The sequence below is a fragment of the Pyrus communis genome, chromosome 12 (assembly GCF_963583255.1).
Source record: "Pyrus communis chromosome 12, drPyrComm1.1, whole genome shotgun sequence".
Taxonomy (NCBI): domain Eukaryota; kingdom Viridiplantae; phylum Streptophyta; class Magnoliopsida; order Rosales; family Rosaceae; genus Pyrus; species Pyrus communis.
The window spans coordinates 17746996-17765688 of NC_084814.1; the positions used below are offsets into that span (position 1 = coordinate 17746996).

The following is an 18693-nucleotide window of genomic DNA, read 5'->3' on the forward strand; positions in this document are numbered from 1 at the left end:
ATACGAGCCTTTGTACTTCCTCTTGGATTTGCACCTGGTGAGGCAGTGGAGCCTTCAGCTGCCCCCAGTGTTGACCTACTAGTTTATGTTGCTTTTCGGCATGTCCTGCTCGTCTGTGCTACGGTTGATGTACACGTGGTTCATGTTGTGTTGCTCGTTGTCGCGCTTGGCGGAGGTTGCCAGTGGAACTTGAGCTGGATTACTCATATGCTCATCTATGGGCGTTAGGTGGTTGACTACTCTGTTGCCTTATAGGAGGATCTCCTTGTTGGCCTAGCCTCTTGTGGACGTTTTGCCTGGAATGTCCTGAGTGCTCGTTGGAGTGTGGACCCAACCTCGAATGCACATTGACTCGTGACCTGAGTTGGGAATGAATGCTTCTCTGTGCATTTGGGCAGGAGAAAACGTTTCCCCGAAGGCCCAAACGAGAGTGCACACTACCCGAACGCACAGTTCGTGGCGAGCTGAGCGACTCTTTGTCAGGATGTCGTTGGAATGAGTCACGTTCTTCCGCCCTTGTCCTGCTTTATGACACCTCGTTTAGGGTGCGCTGCATCACGATGCGCTTGAAGAGTTAGTTCACCAAGGTGGTATGCTGCGCGAGGGCGTTCGTCAAATTGGCGACCTGCTGAGGTAGGTGGTGCTCGCCATTTGGATTGGAAGAACTTGAATGATGAGCATTTCCATGTGTGGTGGAAGTGTAATGGACTGCAGGTACAAAGTTCGAGCCTAAAGTGGGCATTCTTGCAGAAAAATAGGGTGTAGGTAACCCTAAATCGATCGCAGGACTGGTGGTCGGAATCTAGATCACCGGAGGTGACCTTGGAATGGATTAGGTCGCGGGGCGCATTGGACCTGCACCTACTCGCCTTGATCCTGCATGGACCTCCTGGCCGTTGGGCTGTCATATCTTGGCCTGCTGGTTGAGTGGCTTGGGCTTGGGCCTATTGAGTTGTTTGGTTGGCAGCAGCTGCTGCGTTAGGCTGGGCCTCTTGCCCAGGGCTTGCCGTGGCAAATGGCAAGTTCTAGGCTTCTTGCCCATAGGCTTGGAATTGGACCTAGGCCCCATGTCTAGTGTTTGGTAGGGTGCGGCGCTGCAAGGGCAGCGGTGGTGGAAGTGGCGCCGTGGCCTGGTGGCCTCACGTGGCTGCTGGGTCATGGTGGTGATGTGGCTCCGCGGAGGTGGGGCTCTACCTGCCGCTGTGTTGAGTCTTAAGGACCTCCGTCGTGGGACTTTGTCCTCATATCCACTATCCGATCCAAATCCTTGCACGTAGGAGGTTCCGTTCGTCGTAGTTTTTGAATTTCCTACCATTGTATCCTTTCTCTAGGGATTGATCAAGAAACTTTTCTAGGAAAAATTAATTGATACGACGTGTGAGAAATTCAAGAAACTAATACAAGAGGCTTCTTCGAGTATTTTGAATCAGCTCTCAATGAAAGCACCAATTTGTCGATGCAAATTTCTGCCGTCTTCAGTCTTGACGAAAATACACCTGCAAAACAATCAACACCTTTGATCAAAGACCTAAGCCTTATGCGCCCACGAGGTGGGGGGGGGGGTTGGGGGTTAGGTCAACAGATCTCCGATGCCTAAGTTAGTTTCTTTGAGAGAGTAAAGTGTTTAGGGCTTTTTAGGGCCGGCCATATAGTGTTTAATGGAGAGATATTCTCTAAATATTCCCAAGATATTTAATAGGAGATAATATCTTGAGATAATGGGGTAATTATCCCTAATTGATTTAAATTAGGATTACTTACTTGATTGGAGTCAATCTTCAATTATGAATGTATTAAAGATAGGATTTGGGTAATTAATCCTTATCTTTAATTCCTTACCAAGGGCAGGTGAATTGTGGGCAGTTGTGTTCAGCTGTTGAGGCCTCCACGGGTGTGAGTTGCGCGTGGGAGCATCTGAGATGCCTGCCCATTTATTAAGGGCAATCTTGTCTTCTTTAAATAAAAGTCCACATGTTGCCTCTAGAATTTTTGGGATTATTTTAGGCTCCACATTCTCGTTTGTAAAATGACCGATAAAAACATTAATATATATAATAGCATCACCCAAAAATATATAAAGGCACTTTTGTTAAGTTCGTAGTAGGATTCTCTTCTCTCCAAAATTTCTTTTCCTCCAGTCCCCTCTTATTTGAACAGTCACGATTAAGCTGTGTCAACATCTTGTATTGACTTGTTTATAGGAAGAAAAAGAAAATGAGAAAAATGAGAAAGGAGGGGAGGAGATTTGAAGAAGCGAGAATCCCACTTAGTTCTTGACTTAAAGTGGACATCATTAATTTAAACATTGAAAGGTAGCAGGACTCGCACACATCCTTCTGCTTATAGTAAGAAAATGAGAAGTAGTATCGTGAGGACTTGTAACTCAAGAAAAAGGAGTATGACCTAAACACGCAAGAAGATATTGATATTTTTTATAGTAAATTCTTTCAAAACGAGCAGAAAAATCAAGCAGAGGCGTGACTCTCCAGGCCTCACTTGAATTGCTTCAGTCTTCGCCCTTGATTAGAGCAAACTCAAGTTAAGAGATTGACTTATTTTTTTATAAAATGATATATATTCACGATAAAAAGCAAAAGAAATAAATATTAGTAACAAACACGTCATTCACGATATTTGAATATAATACATCTCACAAATAAAAAGCCCACCCATGATTGCAAAGCCCAGCCCGCAAAAACATTTGGGGTCAGAGATGAAATTATAAGCCCGTGGTAACCCAATGCCAAGATTGCAACTAGCATTCCGTAACAGCGCCCTTTATACCCGCCAAAACCACCATCTTCTTCCTCTCCCTCTCTCTCCAAACGACCAACCACCATGGCGTTCAAGCTTCTTGTTTCTTTGCTCTGCATTCTGATCTACACCGCCGTTTCACAACCGTATTCTCCTCCGTATCCCCAAGAACTCATCAATTCCATCAGCCCGACTCTCTCACCTTCTTCTTCTTCATTCCCTCCGGCCCCAACAGCTTCAACCGAGTCATTTCAGGCGACTTCCCTCGTCCCGGCGCTCTTTGTCATCGGAGACTCCTCCGTCGACTGTGGCACTAACAACTTCCTCGGAACCTTCGCCCGCGCCGACCGCCTCCCCTACGGTCGAGACTTCGATACCCACCAACCCACTGGGAGGTTCTGCAATGGCAGAATCCCTGTCGATTATCTTGGTAAATGTTGCTTCTTTTAACCAATTTCTTGCTTAAATTCTAGTGTTTTTCATCTTGGATTTTTATCTAATTATTGATTCATTTAAAAAATTATGTTTATCTTTCTAAGAAGTGCAGAGGTTGAGATGATTTCTTGATTTTTTTGGAACCCCAAATGGAAGAAATCTAAAATTCAAGGATTTTTGTCCACCAATTTTCATATCTTGAAGGACTTAATTGATTTCTGAGTGTGTTTTCTTGAAAAAAATTGTTTCTGATAAAGTCAAATTTTTGTTTTGGTGAAATGATAAAGATCAAGATTTTCTTTTACAAGTGTTTTTTTCTGTGGAATTTTCTATCAGCGCTCCGTCTCGGGCTTCCTTTCGTACCAAGTTATCTTGGGCAGAACGGAAGAGTGGAGGAGATGATTCACGGATTGAATTTTGCGTCTGCCGGTGCCGGAATTATATTCACCAGTGGCTCAGAATTGGTATGCCGGAATCATTCTTTCAGCAGTTTTATGTAGCCTCTTCAATTAATATGTTTAATTTGGCTTTTACGGCTTCTTAATTATAGTACTAATGTAATTTGTTTACAGGGTCAACATGTTTCCTTCACTCAGCAGGTTCAGCAGTTCACAGACACCTATCAGCATTTTATAATAAGTTTGGGAGAGCAAGCTGCAATTGATCTCGTCTCAAATTCGGTGCTTTACATTTCGATTGGAATCAACGACTACATACATTACTATTTGCGTAACGTATCCAACGTGCAAAATCTGTATCTGCCCTGGGGTTTCAATCAGTTTTTAGCATCCACATTGAGGCAGGAAATTAAGGTGATGATCTCCTAAAGTCCTAATCATACTGAATTATTTTCCCAATTTGGAGTTTAACCGATTACTTAGAGATTTTGGTCTTTTGATGGTGCAGAACTTGTACAACATAAATGTGAAGAAGGTGGTAGTGATGGGGCTGGCACCGATAGGCTGTGCGCCTCACTATTTATTTCAGTACAGAGTGAAGGATGGTCAATGTATTGAGGATATAAACAACATGGTAATGGAGTTCAACTTTGTGATGAGGTATATGATTGAGGAGCTACGTGAAGAGCTTCCCGCTTCCAACATTATCTTCTGCGATGTGTTTGAAGGTTCCATGGATATTATAAAGAACTTTGCACGTTACGGTGAGAGGTTTTTCTAAACTTGTTAATTCCTGTCAGTTACCAAAAAAATTGTTAGAGGTGCCTGCATGCTAATGATGTGTGAATTTTATGATCTTGTTCAGGTTTCAATGAAACTACTGATGCTTGCTGTGGGTTGGGGGAGCACAAGGGTTTTGTCATGTGTTTATCGCCGGATATGGCGTGCAATGATGCTTCTAATCATGTCTGGTGGGATCAGTTCCATCCAACGGATGCGGTCAATGCCATCCTAGCTGATAATGTGTGGAATGGCCTGCACGCGAAAATGTGCTATCCGATGAACTTAGAGGACATGGTAGTATTGAGCTCCTATTGATTCGACGGAGAAGCTGCAGCAATGGCCATACTCTCTATAAAACAAAGGTCAAACGGAGAAGCATTTCAAAATTTTTGGAACTATACTTTCTGCATCAACTGCTTACAACATTAAATTGTACATTTCACTATACAAGTGGCATTTCTAAATTTTCAACTGACTTCTGTTGGCAACTAAAAGTGCGTTGTATATTTTTCGCTTTTGGTAATGCAGTGGGATCCGATTTGGAGGTAGATGTTAGTGTTGTCTTCAATGTCTGTTTTCAGCACGAAACTAGGAAATGAGGTTGTAAATTTACAGAACTGTAATGAAATCGAAAATTAGATATTGGTAAAGGTGGAATTATGGCTTCAACAATGTCATCAGACAGGATCAAGTCCGACATCGAAAAAACTCTTGAATGCTATCGCCCCATCATCTTTCGCGTTGAACATATGGAAGACCTATTAGGTTAAGCAAAGCAAAGATAAGTGTCCCCGGAAACAAAACAGAATGTTTAGAGTGGCAGTAAAAGATCAGCATTCCAAACTCAGAAAAACCGAGGCCACGAAGCTCACACTATCTGCAAACAGACTTTGTGTTTTGCTGTTCCTGAACAATCCGAGCTGAAACTCTTCCCGGAAACGATGCGTAAATTGATACCGAGTTACCAAATGAAAATCTTATAACATAAATTAGTAACCATTGTAGATTTAATTAACTAATCGAAGAGATGAAACTTGTTACTTTGCTTATAAGGTCATCATCAACAATATAACTGCTCAACCTCCCGAACAACTCGTACAAATTTTTACCCTAATTTACCTTAACTGCAAGAACCAAAGAACGTAAATGTACATGGTAAATTAACAAGTAAATTAAAACCAAATGAAGAAGCTTAATTACAGCAGGTTTGAGAAGCAAGAACTGCTAAGTTTTCACATTCAAGTCTCTGCTTCTTGCAAACACAGCCCATCCGAAACACTTTACGTGAACGAAAAACTGTTCTTCTGCAATGCGAACGCGAACTATGTCCGTTGCTCTGATGATTCAATAGCTTTCAACGTAAGAGCTTGTTGGGGTGTTTTTGTAGTTGTACAATGTGCTTTGGAATAGGGTAGGTCACACATTGTCAGCGAGGAAGCATGTTCCACCCTCACTCTTTATTCCTATTGATCGTGGGAGGAAAACTAGACGGAGTTAGTGTCGGAAACACGTTTTGAATTAGTAAAATTTGAGTAACAAATCTTGTATCGTTTTTTCAGAGGTTGCATATTACAACTCGTATAAGTTATGATGTCACGTATGAAGTTTTCCCAAAAGATTTTACTGGCAGAACTTACTGCTTCTTTGCATGCTTCGAATACTGAATTCAAATCTCATAAACAACAATTACTGAATGAACGACGAAGGTCATTATTTTGTATGGCTTATGTTGAAACAAGTGTTTGCTAATGGAAACGATGACGACATTGCATATGTGCAGATGCTAATGTGACAATTAACTAATAATTCTATAAGAATTGCATACATTATTGGTGTGGGTTTATGGAATATTACATGAAAATAGAATTGTGAGTATAGTGTCATATGCATTCGACGTGAAGAACAAATTAAGTGCCGGCTGTCGCGTCGGCAAAATGAAAAAAGAGTTGGCGAAACAAAAAAGTTTTTTATTGCGCATTCTTCGACTACCTGACGTACTCCCCCTCCCTCCTTTATCCGGGCTTGGTGAATATAGTGTGAGGACTTAAATATCTTTGCTCACAAATTTGGTGAAAATTCTAACTTGCGGTAAGCATTTGCACATGCCGTGAATGAAGAACAAAGAAATTTCATAGCAATGGTCACTGTTTTGAGTTTGGGATTTGGGAATCTGGTTCTTCTCTTTAACTTCTCTTGAAAATATTCCTTTAACCATAAAAGTAAGGGTGATTTTAAGACACGTGAATGTAGATGACGATTAGTTACCGTTGATTGATGTGAGTCTCTCGATTAATCGCCATATCAAATTAGGTATCCGGTGCTATTGTTTCCTTGAGAAGATAACATGCATGATCGATAATCTCTTAGCAAAACTTGGAAAGAAAAGAAATATCTGTTGCAAAGGCAGACTTGTACCAAATTCGGCTATTTTCAACAATGTTTCCACCTGACCAGAAAAAAGAGTGCTTCAACAAAAAAGTTCAATGTTGTGTGTCCCTCCTCGGTGCCAGTTAATCTATACGTTCAGTTCTTCTTAGCAAAGAAATTAACAGACATTTAACTTTCAACCAGAGTTTGAAACAGGGATCCATCCGATCCAAGTAAAATAAGGAGGGAATTCTAAACCAAAATTTACACCTTGATTACAGTTAAGCAGTTAAATTACACAACACACTGTGAAACACCAAGATTATATGCCGAATGAGGTCTTCATTACTGAAAACCTAGTCGGAAATCTACCATGCCGTGCTTGATCTCAATAAGGACTATGCTATGAACTGCAGCCTTAATAGTTGCTTTTGGTTCTTATCCTCCTCTATGTACCATGGCTTTACACAGGCTGGTTACTTGACATGTCTAGCGTTCGAGAAGAAATAACAGTGACAGTGTCTGGGTTTTTGAAGTATGATTATGTCTAGTCTTGAACTTCACTGTTGAGCACGAAGCTGGGAAATTGCACGGTAATGTCCCTAGAAAATGGAAGCCGAATTTAGAAGCATGTAACTTTGAGGAAATGTGTTTGTTGAATAGCATATTATGTTAACTGAAAAAGTGAAAGTCCGCTTTGTAAATGGATAATTGGTACTTTCTCTGTGGAGCTATACCAAGAGCGAAGAATTGTAGAATATGATTTCTTGTTTCGATGGATAGCATAATGAGTAAGTGTCAAATAGATGAAAGAAAGCAGTACTAGTGACATTGATAGGGTTTTCGGACTCACGTTAGATATGGAAGAGTCATATTCTTTATCAGAGATGGATGCTTTGCTACAAATTCCTTCCACTCTTCTTGATCAATTCTGCCATCTCCGTTTAAATCTGCCTCCGTTATTGTCTTTAGAAAAACACGAAGAACAATGTGATTAAAATTAGAATGACGAGTAAAACTAGAACTGTTGGCTGAAAAAAATACAGAATCTGAGCAAACAAGAACGTATAATAACAAAGTGTAGAGTAATCAAAACCTTCTCGACAATTGATTCAATAACATCATCGGAAAGGTCCAGATCTGATTCATTCAAAAGGGCTGACACCATCTGCTTCAACTGCCAAGGTAATATTATCGACAACACCCATAGAGAGGTAAAAAGAATCAGATTTGCAGATATTTCATGTTTCAAAATAAAAAGTAAGAAACTTTAACTGCAGTTTTCATATCATTTGAAGAAAAAGTGGTCAAGAAAAATAGCAGGGGATTTACCTCATAACGCTCAATGTAACCAGTCTGTCGTAGATCATACAATCTAAATGCGACTGCAAAGCATAAACTTTAAGAATTCCGTGGAAAGAACACAACTATTAATTGTACACACACAAGCAGCAAAAAAGATAGATACCAACGTGAAGAAAAAAGAAACACAAATCACGATCTTCTGTTATCATACATGAGATTTTGTCTGCTTCGGAAGAACGTGGGTGAAAAATGCTTAATGACCGAACAAATTCTCCAAACTCAATGACCCCATTGTGCTTGACATCAAACAAGTCAAAAACCTGCAATGACAAAATGCAGATTGTTAGAATATATCTTAAAATCTCGATTGGAATAAACTCCTTATCTAGGCTATGTGGTTTATGTATTAGTGTGGTTCAATAGCTCAATTCTTTTTTCTGGAAAATACTTGGTTTAAAATGGCTAGAAAAGTGAACAACCATGATATTGTTGAAAAGCTCCTCGTTTAGTTGTTTTAGGCTAGCTAAACCATACGACCAGTCAGATTGTTTCAGTACGATTGTTGTGACAGTGCATGCATTGGAACGCTGAGCTAGACTGGGAGGCTTACAGTAGCGAATCCAGGGATTTATGGACTTCTTGCGCTGCCAGCGCGCATAAATGGCCCTTTTATTTTGTATGCAAAATTTGATCTAAAGTGGACAATCTCACAAAACATTACAATTATGTATACGCACCCGATCTGCAAAAAGGTTCTGCTTACTGCGGCTTTGAAAGAGTGCAAGTTGGAATTCTTCCTGTTCATATCATGTCAAAGATTCAGCGCATGAGTAACGTAAGAAAATGAAACAGAAAGATCCTTTCGACTTTCAACTTCAACAACATAATCTCTATAGCTCTCCGAGTGTAGAGCAAACAAAATGTCATCTCAAGAATGTGTGTCAGAAGATCAAAATGCAACCTTAGGTATAAATACCTTGTGTAGAAGACCATCTTTAATTATGGAACTGCATAGTTTCTTAAACAGTTCATACAAGGCCTCCACTTCATTTACCGTAACTGTTAAACAATCGAAAGTACTAAATTCAGAAATTTGATATGTGCACTGTGCAGATTATGATCAACCGTATATTAACACCAGCCAGTACCAAATATATAAAAAATTCAAATACATAAGGGCATGGTGTATGGACGATGGTGGTTGTGGTGCACCTACCACCTGTGCAAGCCCATCAACAAGAAGTGACAGAGGGCGGAGTTGTATGGTAACGCAATAGAAATGAAGCAATCAACATTATTAGTAAAGTAACAAACATCCGGAAATAGCACGCAGAGTGCGTGTTGTTGCAGCTGCAACATTTGGATTTGGATAGCATGAGCATTGACGAAGGTGCCACAAAAGCCAAGGCATCACTCCGTAGAATTGTAGCATGTGAAGATAAAGACACAGGCACAGAAAATACTTCTTCCTCTAAACTTACAAAAGAGACGGGCTAGAGGAAGATCATCAGCAATAAAAAGCTATATGCGCAGCATCGCGATGGTTTCGTGTTCATGTACAATGCTGGAAATAAATATTGGATGACTCATGCATCTCAATCAACATAACTTTGTTAAAGTTCCACAGCGCAACTCTTGGAATTATACACTTACAAGCAGTTTCTGAAGCAAGAATTCTAGGGTCCTCATGTCCAAGTCTATCAACTCTCGAACTCTTGAAGCAAAAGCAGTGCAGCATGATTCCGACAGAAGACTATCGAGATTTAATTTTTATCTGCAGAATCCAGTGAAAAAATACATAAAAAATAGGTATTTTGAGAAGTAATCTTCAAAACGTTTCCGGAAATCATAACTTCCTACAACAGTATCCCAGAAAAGAATTAAAAAGAAAAAAAGAAAAAACACACCAAGAAACTGAGATTCATTTTCGGATCCCGCCATTGTAAACAATATTTTAGTTGGTCAACAATTTTCTCGGTAAGCACCTGTTAAATACATACAAATATATACACACACACATACAAATATTCATACATACAAATACACACACACACACACACACACACACACACACACACACACACGCACGCACGCACGCACACACACATATATACTCACACGCACAAACTTCAACCATTGGTGTTGTAGATACTAGATCCAGCAAACCAAACAAATTTGGAAAAAAAGCATTTATAGAACTGTTTCATTAAAATCAAGAAATCAAATTAAGCAGTTTACCAAAAAAAAAAAGAAAAAAAAAAAGAAATCAAATGAAGCAAGTAGCTTGTAAAACATTCAGAAAAGTCAACCTGCAGCGCAATTCAGAGCACTCTCTGATCGTCTTAAATCAAAACCAAGATTTTCACCCTCCAGATTCAAGTAAACACCAAATTGTTTTCAAATCCCATTCTTCCTCTCTGTCAAAAATAAAACAAAACTAATTTCTACCTACTAAAAAGTTGAAACAACAGATGCATGCAAACCAGCTGTAGTTTCCACCCACCAAAACTCCCAGAAAAAAAGCGGAAAGCAGATACTAGGTCCCAGAGAACTATGACTGAAAAGAAGCCGTAGATATGCTTTAGAATCCGTGGGGCTCACCTGGGGCAGTACGTTCTGGTGTTCTCAAACCTCAAAAGCACTTTCCTTCAAAGCTCAAAAGTAGAAGTGGGACTCCATATACATACATTAGTACATAAATAGTCCAAGCCATCTTCCTCCCATTATTTTGATTCCATTTGTCTTAAAATATTCAATCAATCCCCTTCTTCTACCTTCATTATTTACAGATGAATCTAGATGGCCCATGTATCTATTTATTTAATCGTTTTTGTAATGGTCCGCCGACCAGATTAATAGTATATTTATATATAAAGCCAAGAACCCAATGACGTGCGTGGATGGGTTGGTCACGTAGTTGACAATCACTCCTGTGATTAGCTGTTTTGGATTTTATAAGGACACGTCATCAGTGAGCGTTGAATTTACGTGGTGTCTTTTTTTTCCAAGGGAAGAGGGGAGCCGTTGGATTTTGAATTTGGGGTTCGTGGCATGTTCCGAGTTTCCGAGTTACGAACTCGTTCGTCGTCCCAGTCGCTCTCTCCTCCCAGAAATGCAGACATGGCGGTCTCTCTCCTTCACCGGTAATCTCTCCGCTCTCGTCGTTTTCGTTTCCTCGTTGATCTCTAAATTGTACAAAATCATATTTTTATTTCTTATAATTTTTCATAATTATTTGTTTGATTAGGTTTTAGTAAGTTGCGAGTGTTGGGTGATGCAATGGAAGTTGATTTAGTTACGAGTCCAATGCAAGAGGAAGATGCTTTTGGAGTTGATGACAATTATCAAAATGTAAGCTTCAAGTTCAAATTTTTAATTTTTTTTTAATTGAGCTGTGCAAGTATTTTTCATGCAATTTATAGCTTATTTATTTATATACCGGTAGCTTGATTACGTTGAGGGTTTGGGTTTTATGGAGCAAATGAGCTTCCTTTTCGGGAAATTGGCTGAATTTTGAAGAGGTGCAGTGCATGATTGAACTGTGTTCGTGTGTTTAGATACGCAAGTTAAGTGTAGCTGCTTGGTTTCGTATCTGTTTGAGATATTTTTTTTATTTTTTATTTTTTATTTTGCTGTCATAATGTGCAGGACAATACCAATTTCGAGGGTGAAACATGTGGGATATGCATGAATGCAATAATCGACAGGGGTGTTCTCGATTGCTGCCAGCATTGGTACGTGCTTTAGTGTGGCTTTGTGTGTGTGTGTGTGTGTGAGAGAGAGAGAGAGAGAGAGAGAGAGGAATTTTGTTTTATGACATGGGTTCATCTTGGGGGTTTTCAGGTTTGACAATTGGGCTACCATTACAAACCTCTGCCCGCTTTGCCAGAATGAATTTCAAATGATCACATGTGTTCCGGTGAGTGATGCAAATAAACAGCTATCGCTTTAGTATTATTTCTGTTATGATTGCTATGGATTATAGAATGGTATTAATGTACAACTCGTATAAAGCACAGTTGTTACTTTGATTTCTTAACTATCTGTTTTCAATAGTTTTCTTTTTGTTGCAAACAGAAATTTTATTTTGAAGTTTTCTCAAAATAGCGATTTGATGCTGGTTTGAAGTGGCACTAAATCATATGAGTTTGATTTGTATGTGAAGATATATGATACTATTGGGAGCAGCAAAGAGGACGAGGACTCAACTTATAGGTACTTTCGTAATTATGGATAATGTGTTTAAGTCTATTGGTGAGGGTTCTTTGTTCACTTTTATATGCAGCACATGTTCTGTGGCTTACTACTCATCTGTACCGTTCATGTGGAATTGGAATTCAAAGATTTTGTTAAATAATTTGCAACCAAGACATTTTTTTTTTTTTTTAATTATTGTGGACAAGTTTCAACAGAGACTAATTTTTCCATGTTCATCTGTGCAGTGACGATGATCGGTGTATTGAAGGGAAGAATAACACTCTCTTATTTCCATCATACTACATTGATGAAAATGTAATTATCCTTGCAAGTTAATTGTTGTCAGGTGATTCTACATATTTCACTTGTGGTTTATGGTTCTAAATTTGTTTTCCTTTAAATGACTCTATGTTTGAATCTTCTGAGTCATGACCCATGAGTTGTGAAATTTTTCCGTTCCCTGGGTTTCTTATGTGCCATGCATTGATCTCTTCTGAAGACCCAGTACTTTGGTCTAACGACTGAGACGTGGTGTTGTGCTTATAAGCATCATTAGGGTAATCTGTAGCCATTCCTGTTATATCAAGATGCAGCCGAGAGGAATTGAATTAGTACTTTATACAGGATATGGACCTTCTAATATGGGAATGCTATGTGCTCCACAAAAAAGATGAGTTTGGATGTTAGCGTGGTTTTTAAGTAATGGTTAGACTAAGGTTAATTCTATGTTTTGAAGTCATTCCCATTTAGGTCCGATTAGGATCCCTCTGTTTCCTTTTCTCCCCAATCCTGTAATTTGCGTCTTTATTTTTTTCTTCAAGTTTACTTTTCAACATTTGATCATTTGATACCAAATTCTTATGTTACTTTATCATCTTGTAGGCAGTTACATGCTTGGATGGAGATGGCTGCAAAATTCGAAGTGGATCAGTGGCTACTGAGGGAGATTCCAATCTTGATACATCAATTGCTTGTGATTCATGTGAACTATGGTTAACAATCAAGCAAAGTGATATAGGAACTCTTTCCATTAAAATATATGCTTTTATAAAAAATTAGTTTCTAATTGCTTTTTGACTTGAATTGAAATTCGAAACAGGTACCATGCTTTCTGTGTGGGATTTGATCCGGAGGGCACATCTGAGAGTACATGGTTATGCCCAAGGTAGGTTACATGGGGATCATTCCTTTGTTCATGGGTGTTGCACCGTTGCCTCCTTTGCTGAACCTAGTCTGTGGCTTTTCCTTATAGATCCTGTTTCGTTATAATATCAATAACAACTTGTCATTGGCCGTACCCTTAAAATAAAAGTCAATGGAGATAATTAGGTTGTCGGTCCTTTTCCTTTCTATGGGAGCTTTGTTTTTGTTGTGGAGATCCCTATCTTGAGTTGTCAACCAATTAGATTAAACAGTCAAGTCAGGTAATGATACGATCTGATTTGTGACTCAGGGACAAAGAGAACCATTTATGTTTACAATTGCTGCCAAGTAACAACCCCTGTAGGTTTGGACTGATTAGTGAGCTTTGGCGATCCGTATTTATCCACCTCAAGATTTATAGGCATAATGGATTACATATTTCTCTTTTTTTTCCTAAAATTCCTCTGTCCTCTCTTTTCATATAACTTGTCATACTGATTTTTTTTAACTAATCCTAATTTTTGGTTTGTTTTGTCTTTCTGTAGATGTTTAGTTGATGAAATGACAAAAAAATCAGATGCAGGTTCAGTCCAGAGGTCTAACAAACAGTATGGTCCAGAAAATCCTAATGGTGAACCTGAAGCTGAGGATAATCTTTCTAGAAAGGTATCTGTTTCTGTTGCTGATAGTGGTGAGACAGCTGTTGTGGTCTCAATGGCTGGCGAAAATCATGGGTATGGAAAACCAAGTGAGAGCATTTTGCCAACCGGTGAAGTTGGAAAGGACCTGAAGTCTAAAGAATTGGTATTGTCTACTGACGATAGCCACAAGTTGGAAAAACCTTCCTGGGAAAGAAATATTAACCAACCAGTTCTTGAAGCTCAGCAACTAAAACTGTCCCTATCCAGTGATACCTCCAGTTTACCTTCAAATTCTTTAGCACCAAAGCAGATGTTTATAACAAGTCCAAACAATCAATTAGCCTCCAGACGAGTCCTTATCCTCAGCAGCTCTCCTCATGATCTTTTTAACTCTCAAACCAGGCACAGTTTCTTGTTCTTGTGATGATTTATCAGCAGGATTAGAGCGTGCAATCCCCTTAGAAGATTTACTCGTCTATCCAAAGCTTCTTCATGCCTTTAGGACTGCTGTAGCAGGGGGACCTCAAACTGAACCTGTTAAGAAGGTACCACATTTGGCACTGAACGCAAAGAAGGCAATATTGCAGAAGGGAAAAGTACGTGAGAATCTAACAAAAAAGATTTATGGGACATCCAATGGAAGAAGAACATATGCATGGGACCGGGACTGGCAAATTGAATTTTGGAAGCATCGCAGCTTAGGAACTACAAAGCCTGAAAAGATTGAGACTTTGAAGTCAGTTCTTAATCTTCTGAAAGAGAGGTCAGAGCGTGTAGATACAGAGCAGGAGTCCGATAAGCAGTCCACAAATCCAATTCTTTCCAAATTGTATTTAGCAGATGTATCGGTACTCCCAAGAAAATATGATATTAAGCCTCTCTTACCTCTTAAAACTGCTGGTAATACAGAGCAGAATAATAAACAGCTTGCCTTGAATGAAAAGTGTTCGAAGTCATCTCTTAATTATTCTACTTCAAATTCCTCAAAAACGAATACGGTTTCATCAAAAGGCCGGGTTCCTTCATTGGAGAAATATGGGACTAAGAATAATGTTCCAAGCTCAGAGAATGGCGCTGCGTCTAACAAAGTACATCAAGACAAACGCTTGGAAGGGTCCTTGGTTTCTTCGTCTGGTGCTTACAAATCTAAAACCACGAGTGAAGTGGTTGATAAAACTGACAAAAGAAAATGGGCTCTAGAGGTTCTTGCCAGGAAAAGTGGTGCAGGCACGAACACGACAAATGAAAAACAGGAAGACACCACACTCAAAGCAAATTACCCTTTGCTAGTATGTAAAAGCTTTACTTTAAAACCATTTGTTTATGCTGTTTGGTTCTGCAGATCATATAATAAAATTTGTGGTTGCTTTGAGCAGGCTCAATTACCAATAGACATGAGGCCGGTTTTGGCGCCCAGTCGTCATAATAAAATCCCCTTATCAGCGAGGCAGGTATGAAGACCTTGTGTGTGCTCTTCTTCTAACCAATGTTGGTGCGTCCTAGATATCGAATTTAATCAATTCTCTTGATACTTGATAGGTTACTCCGTCAGGTCTTTCTATTAAGAAATATTTTGAACATGGAAAAGGGTGTTGCCTTCTGTTGGTCTTTGAATGGAAAATTAGAAAGGTGGTAGTTTTTTGAGCTTTCTTATGAGGAAATGGTAGAAAGGAACCTTGCCCCCTAATTTCTCATAATCTTGCACGAGGAGTGATTCATCAAGTAAACCTAAGCTAGGACACGCCACTGCTTCCAACGCCACCTCAATCGAACAACAACAAAGTCATTACCATTGTTTTAACCGTTGCTACTGATATTACCACCACTCTGATGGGAGCGCCAACATGAGTTTCTTAGGATAGGTCAGTACAAGTTACAAGTTCTTTTTAACATCATTTATTTGTTTAATTTCATGAAACTGGAGGCTAATTGATTGTTTGGACTTGTTATAAACATCTGCCTTGCAGACACAGCTGTACCGTCTGACTGAGCACTTTTTGAAGAAAGCAAATCTGCCGGTGATCCGTAGAACTGCGGATACGGAGTTAACTGTTGTAGATGCAATAAATATAGAAAAGGGGGTTGCTGGTAGGTCAAGCAGCAAGCTAGTGTATATGAATCTATGTTCCCAGGAGATATTGCGTCGTTCAGAAAATAGGAAGTCTAGTGCAGGTGCAGCCCCAGTAAATAGTTCATCCCCATCTTCAGTCCCTGCTGATAGAGCAGAACAAGCTGCCGATGAAATTTCAACTGATCCTGTAATTGAAGCAGCACTGAGAAATGCTGGTCTTCTGTCCGATTCTCCTCCAAATAGTCCACATCCCAATGTGGAAGTTCCTGCTGAAGAAGATGGCCCCTCGTTAGATATCAGAGAGGAAGGGTCTGATAATGTATTTGAAATGGATTTTCAGCCGGATCTGGACATATATGGTGACTTTGAGTACAATTTGGAAGACGAAGGCTACATTGGTGCTGCTGCTGCAAAAATCTCCAATCCACAACCAGAAGAAGGGGCACCAAAATTGAAACTGGTGTTCTCTACACTTCAACCTGAAAGATCTAATCAGAATCTAGATTCTGAGAAGACAGAGACGACTGTTGAAGTACAAAAAGATTCTTCCAGCATGCTCGAGAATCTTACTTGTTCAGGTTTGGAAAACTACATCATGGAGGGTGGGACTGAAGAATCTAGCATTCCTCTGGAATCCTTGTTCGGTAAAGAAGGTGAAGAACTTTCTGTTGCAGAATGTGAAGAATTGTATGGACCGGATAAAGAATCACTGATAACGAAATTTCCAGAAGCATCAGAAAAGCTATCTGGATTGATTGATGAAGCTTTGGTTAAAGATAAAGATTCTAAAGAGAATGAAAATTGTACGCCAAAGTCAAACCAAGCAGTAAAAACAAATGGATTGGGTAAGGAGAACAATTTGAAAAATATGCTTGTTGCCAGTGGTGGATGCAACTCCTCTGGCGGAGAAGATTCAGCGAACCACATACAACCAGGTGAAACAGTTGATACAAAGGAGAAGAAACCACTACGGGCTCTAACGATCAGTCTAACAGCCTTGGTTCTGTATCTAAGAAGGTATTTCTCAGCCACGTTTCCCTAAAACAAACTTTAAATTCCTTTACATTGCTCTTGTTTCATTCTTTAAACCCGTATGAAAGGATATTTTCTGTGGATGAACTTAAGGTAATTGAAATATGTCATTTGGGCTGACTTGTTTCCAATCCTTTACAGGTGGAAGCCTACATTAAAGAGCACATCAGACCGCTATGCAAGAGTGGCGTGATTATGGCTGAACAATACAAGCGGGCTGTGGTGAAAACAACTGATAAGGTTATGAAATACCATTCTAAATCCAAGAATGCAAATTTCCTAATTAAGGAAGGTGAGAAGGTGAAGAAACTCGCGGAGCAGTATGTTGAGACAGCCTGACAGAACGAAAACAGCTGATCCTCTATAACGAAAGTTGATGAAGGAAACGTGTGTCGGAAGATATGTCCAGGTGAGTTTTCCTGCCTGAGCTCCGGTCATATACAAGAATATCATCAGTTAATGTGCATGACATTTGGTCATAGTTGCTTCCAATAGGGTCTCTCAAGAATACTTCGCATATGGGAAAGGAAGGTCCATCGAAACAAAAGCCGATCGAATTCTTCATGACTTGACTAAGGGGGTGTATTGTATATGGAGTGATAGACTTATCTTGACTCTAAAATTCAACTGTATTCAATATAGACTTTTAAGGAGCATCATTGTCACCAATGTCGCCATCGCCGCCACCATTGTCATTGCCATGAGAGCGTCACTATGCTCACCACAACCACCACCACCATGACTGCCACCTATACCGCCATCATCACCACCCCGTCACCATGCCTACCTACTCCTCAACCACCTCAACACCACCCCCACCATGATAATCACCAAATAGACACCAACTTAACCACTATCTTACCAACAATTACCACGTGACACTTCTACCATCATCGTTGCCACTACCATCACCTCATAAGGCCACTTTGGCATGGTTATTATCACCATTTCAATAATGGAAATTTAAAAATAATAATACTTACTAATAAATTGGTCAATAAAAATTTCAAGACAATTCACAGAATTCTAATAATTTTAACATTGAACTCTGTAGAATTCTACAGAAGTGTATCATTTAATTCTTTTCTTTTCCTCAAAAGTATATTATTAAAAGGGGAGTCGTAACAAAACATTCTTGGTATTATTTACTTTTAACATTAAAGATATTTTTACTCTAAAAAGTTAATTCTGATACTATTTACTTCCAACATTTTTTTTGTCCTTTTGGTTATAACTCAAAGTTTTCAATCTTTTTTCATTAGTTTTCTTATTAAAAGTCTATGAAATTTTATGAACTTTCTAATAGTCAGTAAAAGTCACATTAGAAACTCAACAAAAGTCTATATAAATCTGAATAAACCACACCCCGTAAAGTAAGCTACCACAAAAAGTGGCAAAACTTGAGTTTTTGAATTATGCATTCCAAAACAAGTGGTAGTGATGGTTAGGTTCTGTTGCTTGATAAAATACAATAGCATTTTATGTTAAATGGATGAAGAGATCCGGGACACCACAATTATGACATAATTTCATCTAACGCATATTGTTTAAGGACAATATTACTCAT

The 18693-nt window shown here is 39.3% G+C and overlaps 3 protein-coding genes across 4 annotated transcripts; 2 read left to right on the top strand and 1 right to left on the bottom strand.

The window, feature by feature from the left end:
- The first annotated feature begins 2810 nt into the window (after window positions 1–2810).
- On the top strand, window positions 2811–4895 carry LOC137710994 (GDSL esterase/lipase At1g71691-like). The gene is made up of 5 exons (XM_068450182.1): window positions 2811–3184; window positions 3526–3653; window positions 3762–4001; window positions 4096–4351; window positions 4453–4895. The coding sequence occupies exons 1-5, from the start codon at window positions 2839–2841 to the stop codon at window positions 4683–4685; spliced, it is 1203 nt and encodes a 400-aa protein (XP_068306283.1). The 5' UTR covers window positions 2811–2838; the 3' UTR covers window positions 4686–4895.
- A 1904-nt stretch (window positions 4896–6799) lies between these two features.
- On the bottom strand, window positions 6800–10688 carry LOC137710995 (calcineurin B-like protein 7). 2 transcript variants are annotated; one of them, XM_068450183.1, is made up of 9 exons: window positions 10352–10688; window positions 9696–9816; window positions 9019–9101; window positions 8780–8839; window positions 8254–8362; window positions 8070–8122; window positions 7834–7914; window positions 7591–7703; window positions 6800–7339 (listed from the first exon to the last, which is right to left on the bottom strand). In XM_068450183.1, the coding sequence occupies exons 2-9, from the start codon at window positions 9778–9780 to the stop codon at window positions 7285–7287; spliced, it is 639 nt and encodes a 212-aa protein (XP_068306284.1). In that variant the 5' UTR covers window positions 9781–9816; window positions 10352–10688; the 3' UTR covers window positions 6800–7284. The 2 variants fall into 2 exon arrangements, with proteins under 2 accessions (XP_068306284.1, XP_068306285.1); XM_068450184.1 differs by lacking the exon at window positions 10352–10688 and having other exon boundaries at window positions 9696–10062.
- Window positions 10689–11729: 1041 nt separating this feature from the next.
- LOC137710099 (uncharacterized protein At4g10930-like) lies at window positions 11730–18079 on the top strand. Its single transcript, XM_068449054.1, has 11 exons — window positions 11730–11776; window positions 11886–11961; window positions 12208–12257; window positions 12485–12554; window positions 13122–13231; window positions 13339–13404; window positions 13928–14346; window positions 14462–15312; window positions 15400–15474; window positions 15991–17111; window positions 17249–18079. Exons 1-11 carry the CDS (start codon window positions 11730–11732, stop codon window positions 17463–17465), a joined length of 3102 nt encoding a protein of 1033 aa, XP_068305155.1. The 3' UTR covers window positions 17466–18079.
- Window positions 18080–18693: the final 614 nt, after the last annotated feature.

Bases quoted from the DNA above. Each gene is read 5' to 3' on its own strand.
- LOC137710994 (XM_068450182.1), top strand. From the start codon at position 2,839: ATGGCGTTCAAGCTTCTTGTTTCTTTGCTCTGCATTCTGATCTACACC. The intron at 4,002-4,095 runs GTGATGATCTCC...TTGATGGTGCAG, and splicing joins CATTGAGGCAGGAAATTAAG to AACTTGTACAACATAAATGT. The intron at 4,352-4,452 runs GTGAGAGGTTTT...GATCTTGTTCAG, and splicing joins AAAGAACTTTGCACGTTACG to GTTTCAATGAAACTACTGAT.
- LOC137710995 (XM_068450183.1), bottom strand. From the start codon at position 9,780: ATGCTGCACTGCTTTTGCTTCAAGAGTTCGAGAGTTGATAGACTTGGA. The intron at 8,840-9,018 runs GTATTTATACCT...TGATATGAACAG, and splicing joins AAGATGGTCTTCTACACAAG to GAAGAATTCCAACTTGCACT. The intron at 8,123-8,253 runs GTATGATAACAG...TATGCTTTGCAG, and splicing joins CGAAGCAGACAAAATCTCAT to TCGCATTTAGATTGTATGAT.
- LOC137710099 (XM_068449054.1), top strand. From the start codon at position 11,730: ATGAATGCAATAATCGACAGGGGTGTTCTCGATTGCTGCCAGCATTG. The intron at 11,962-12,207 runs GTGAGTGATGCA...TTGTATGTGAAG, and splicing joins AAATGATCACATGTGTTCCG to ATATATGATACTATTGGGAG. The intron at 15,313-15,399 runs GTATGTAAAAGC...TGCTTTGAGCAG, and splicing joins AAGCAAATTACCCTTTGCTA to GCTCAATTACCAATAGACAT.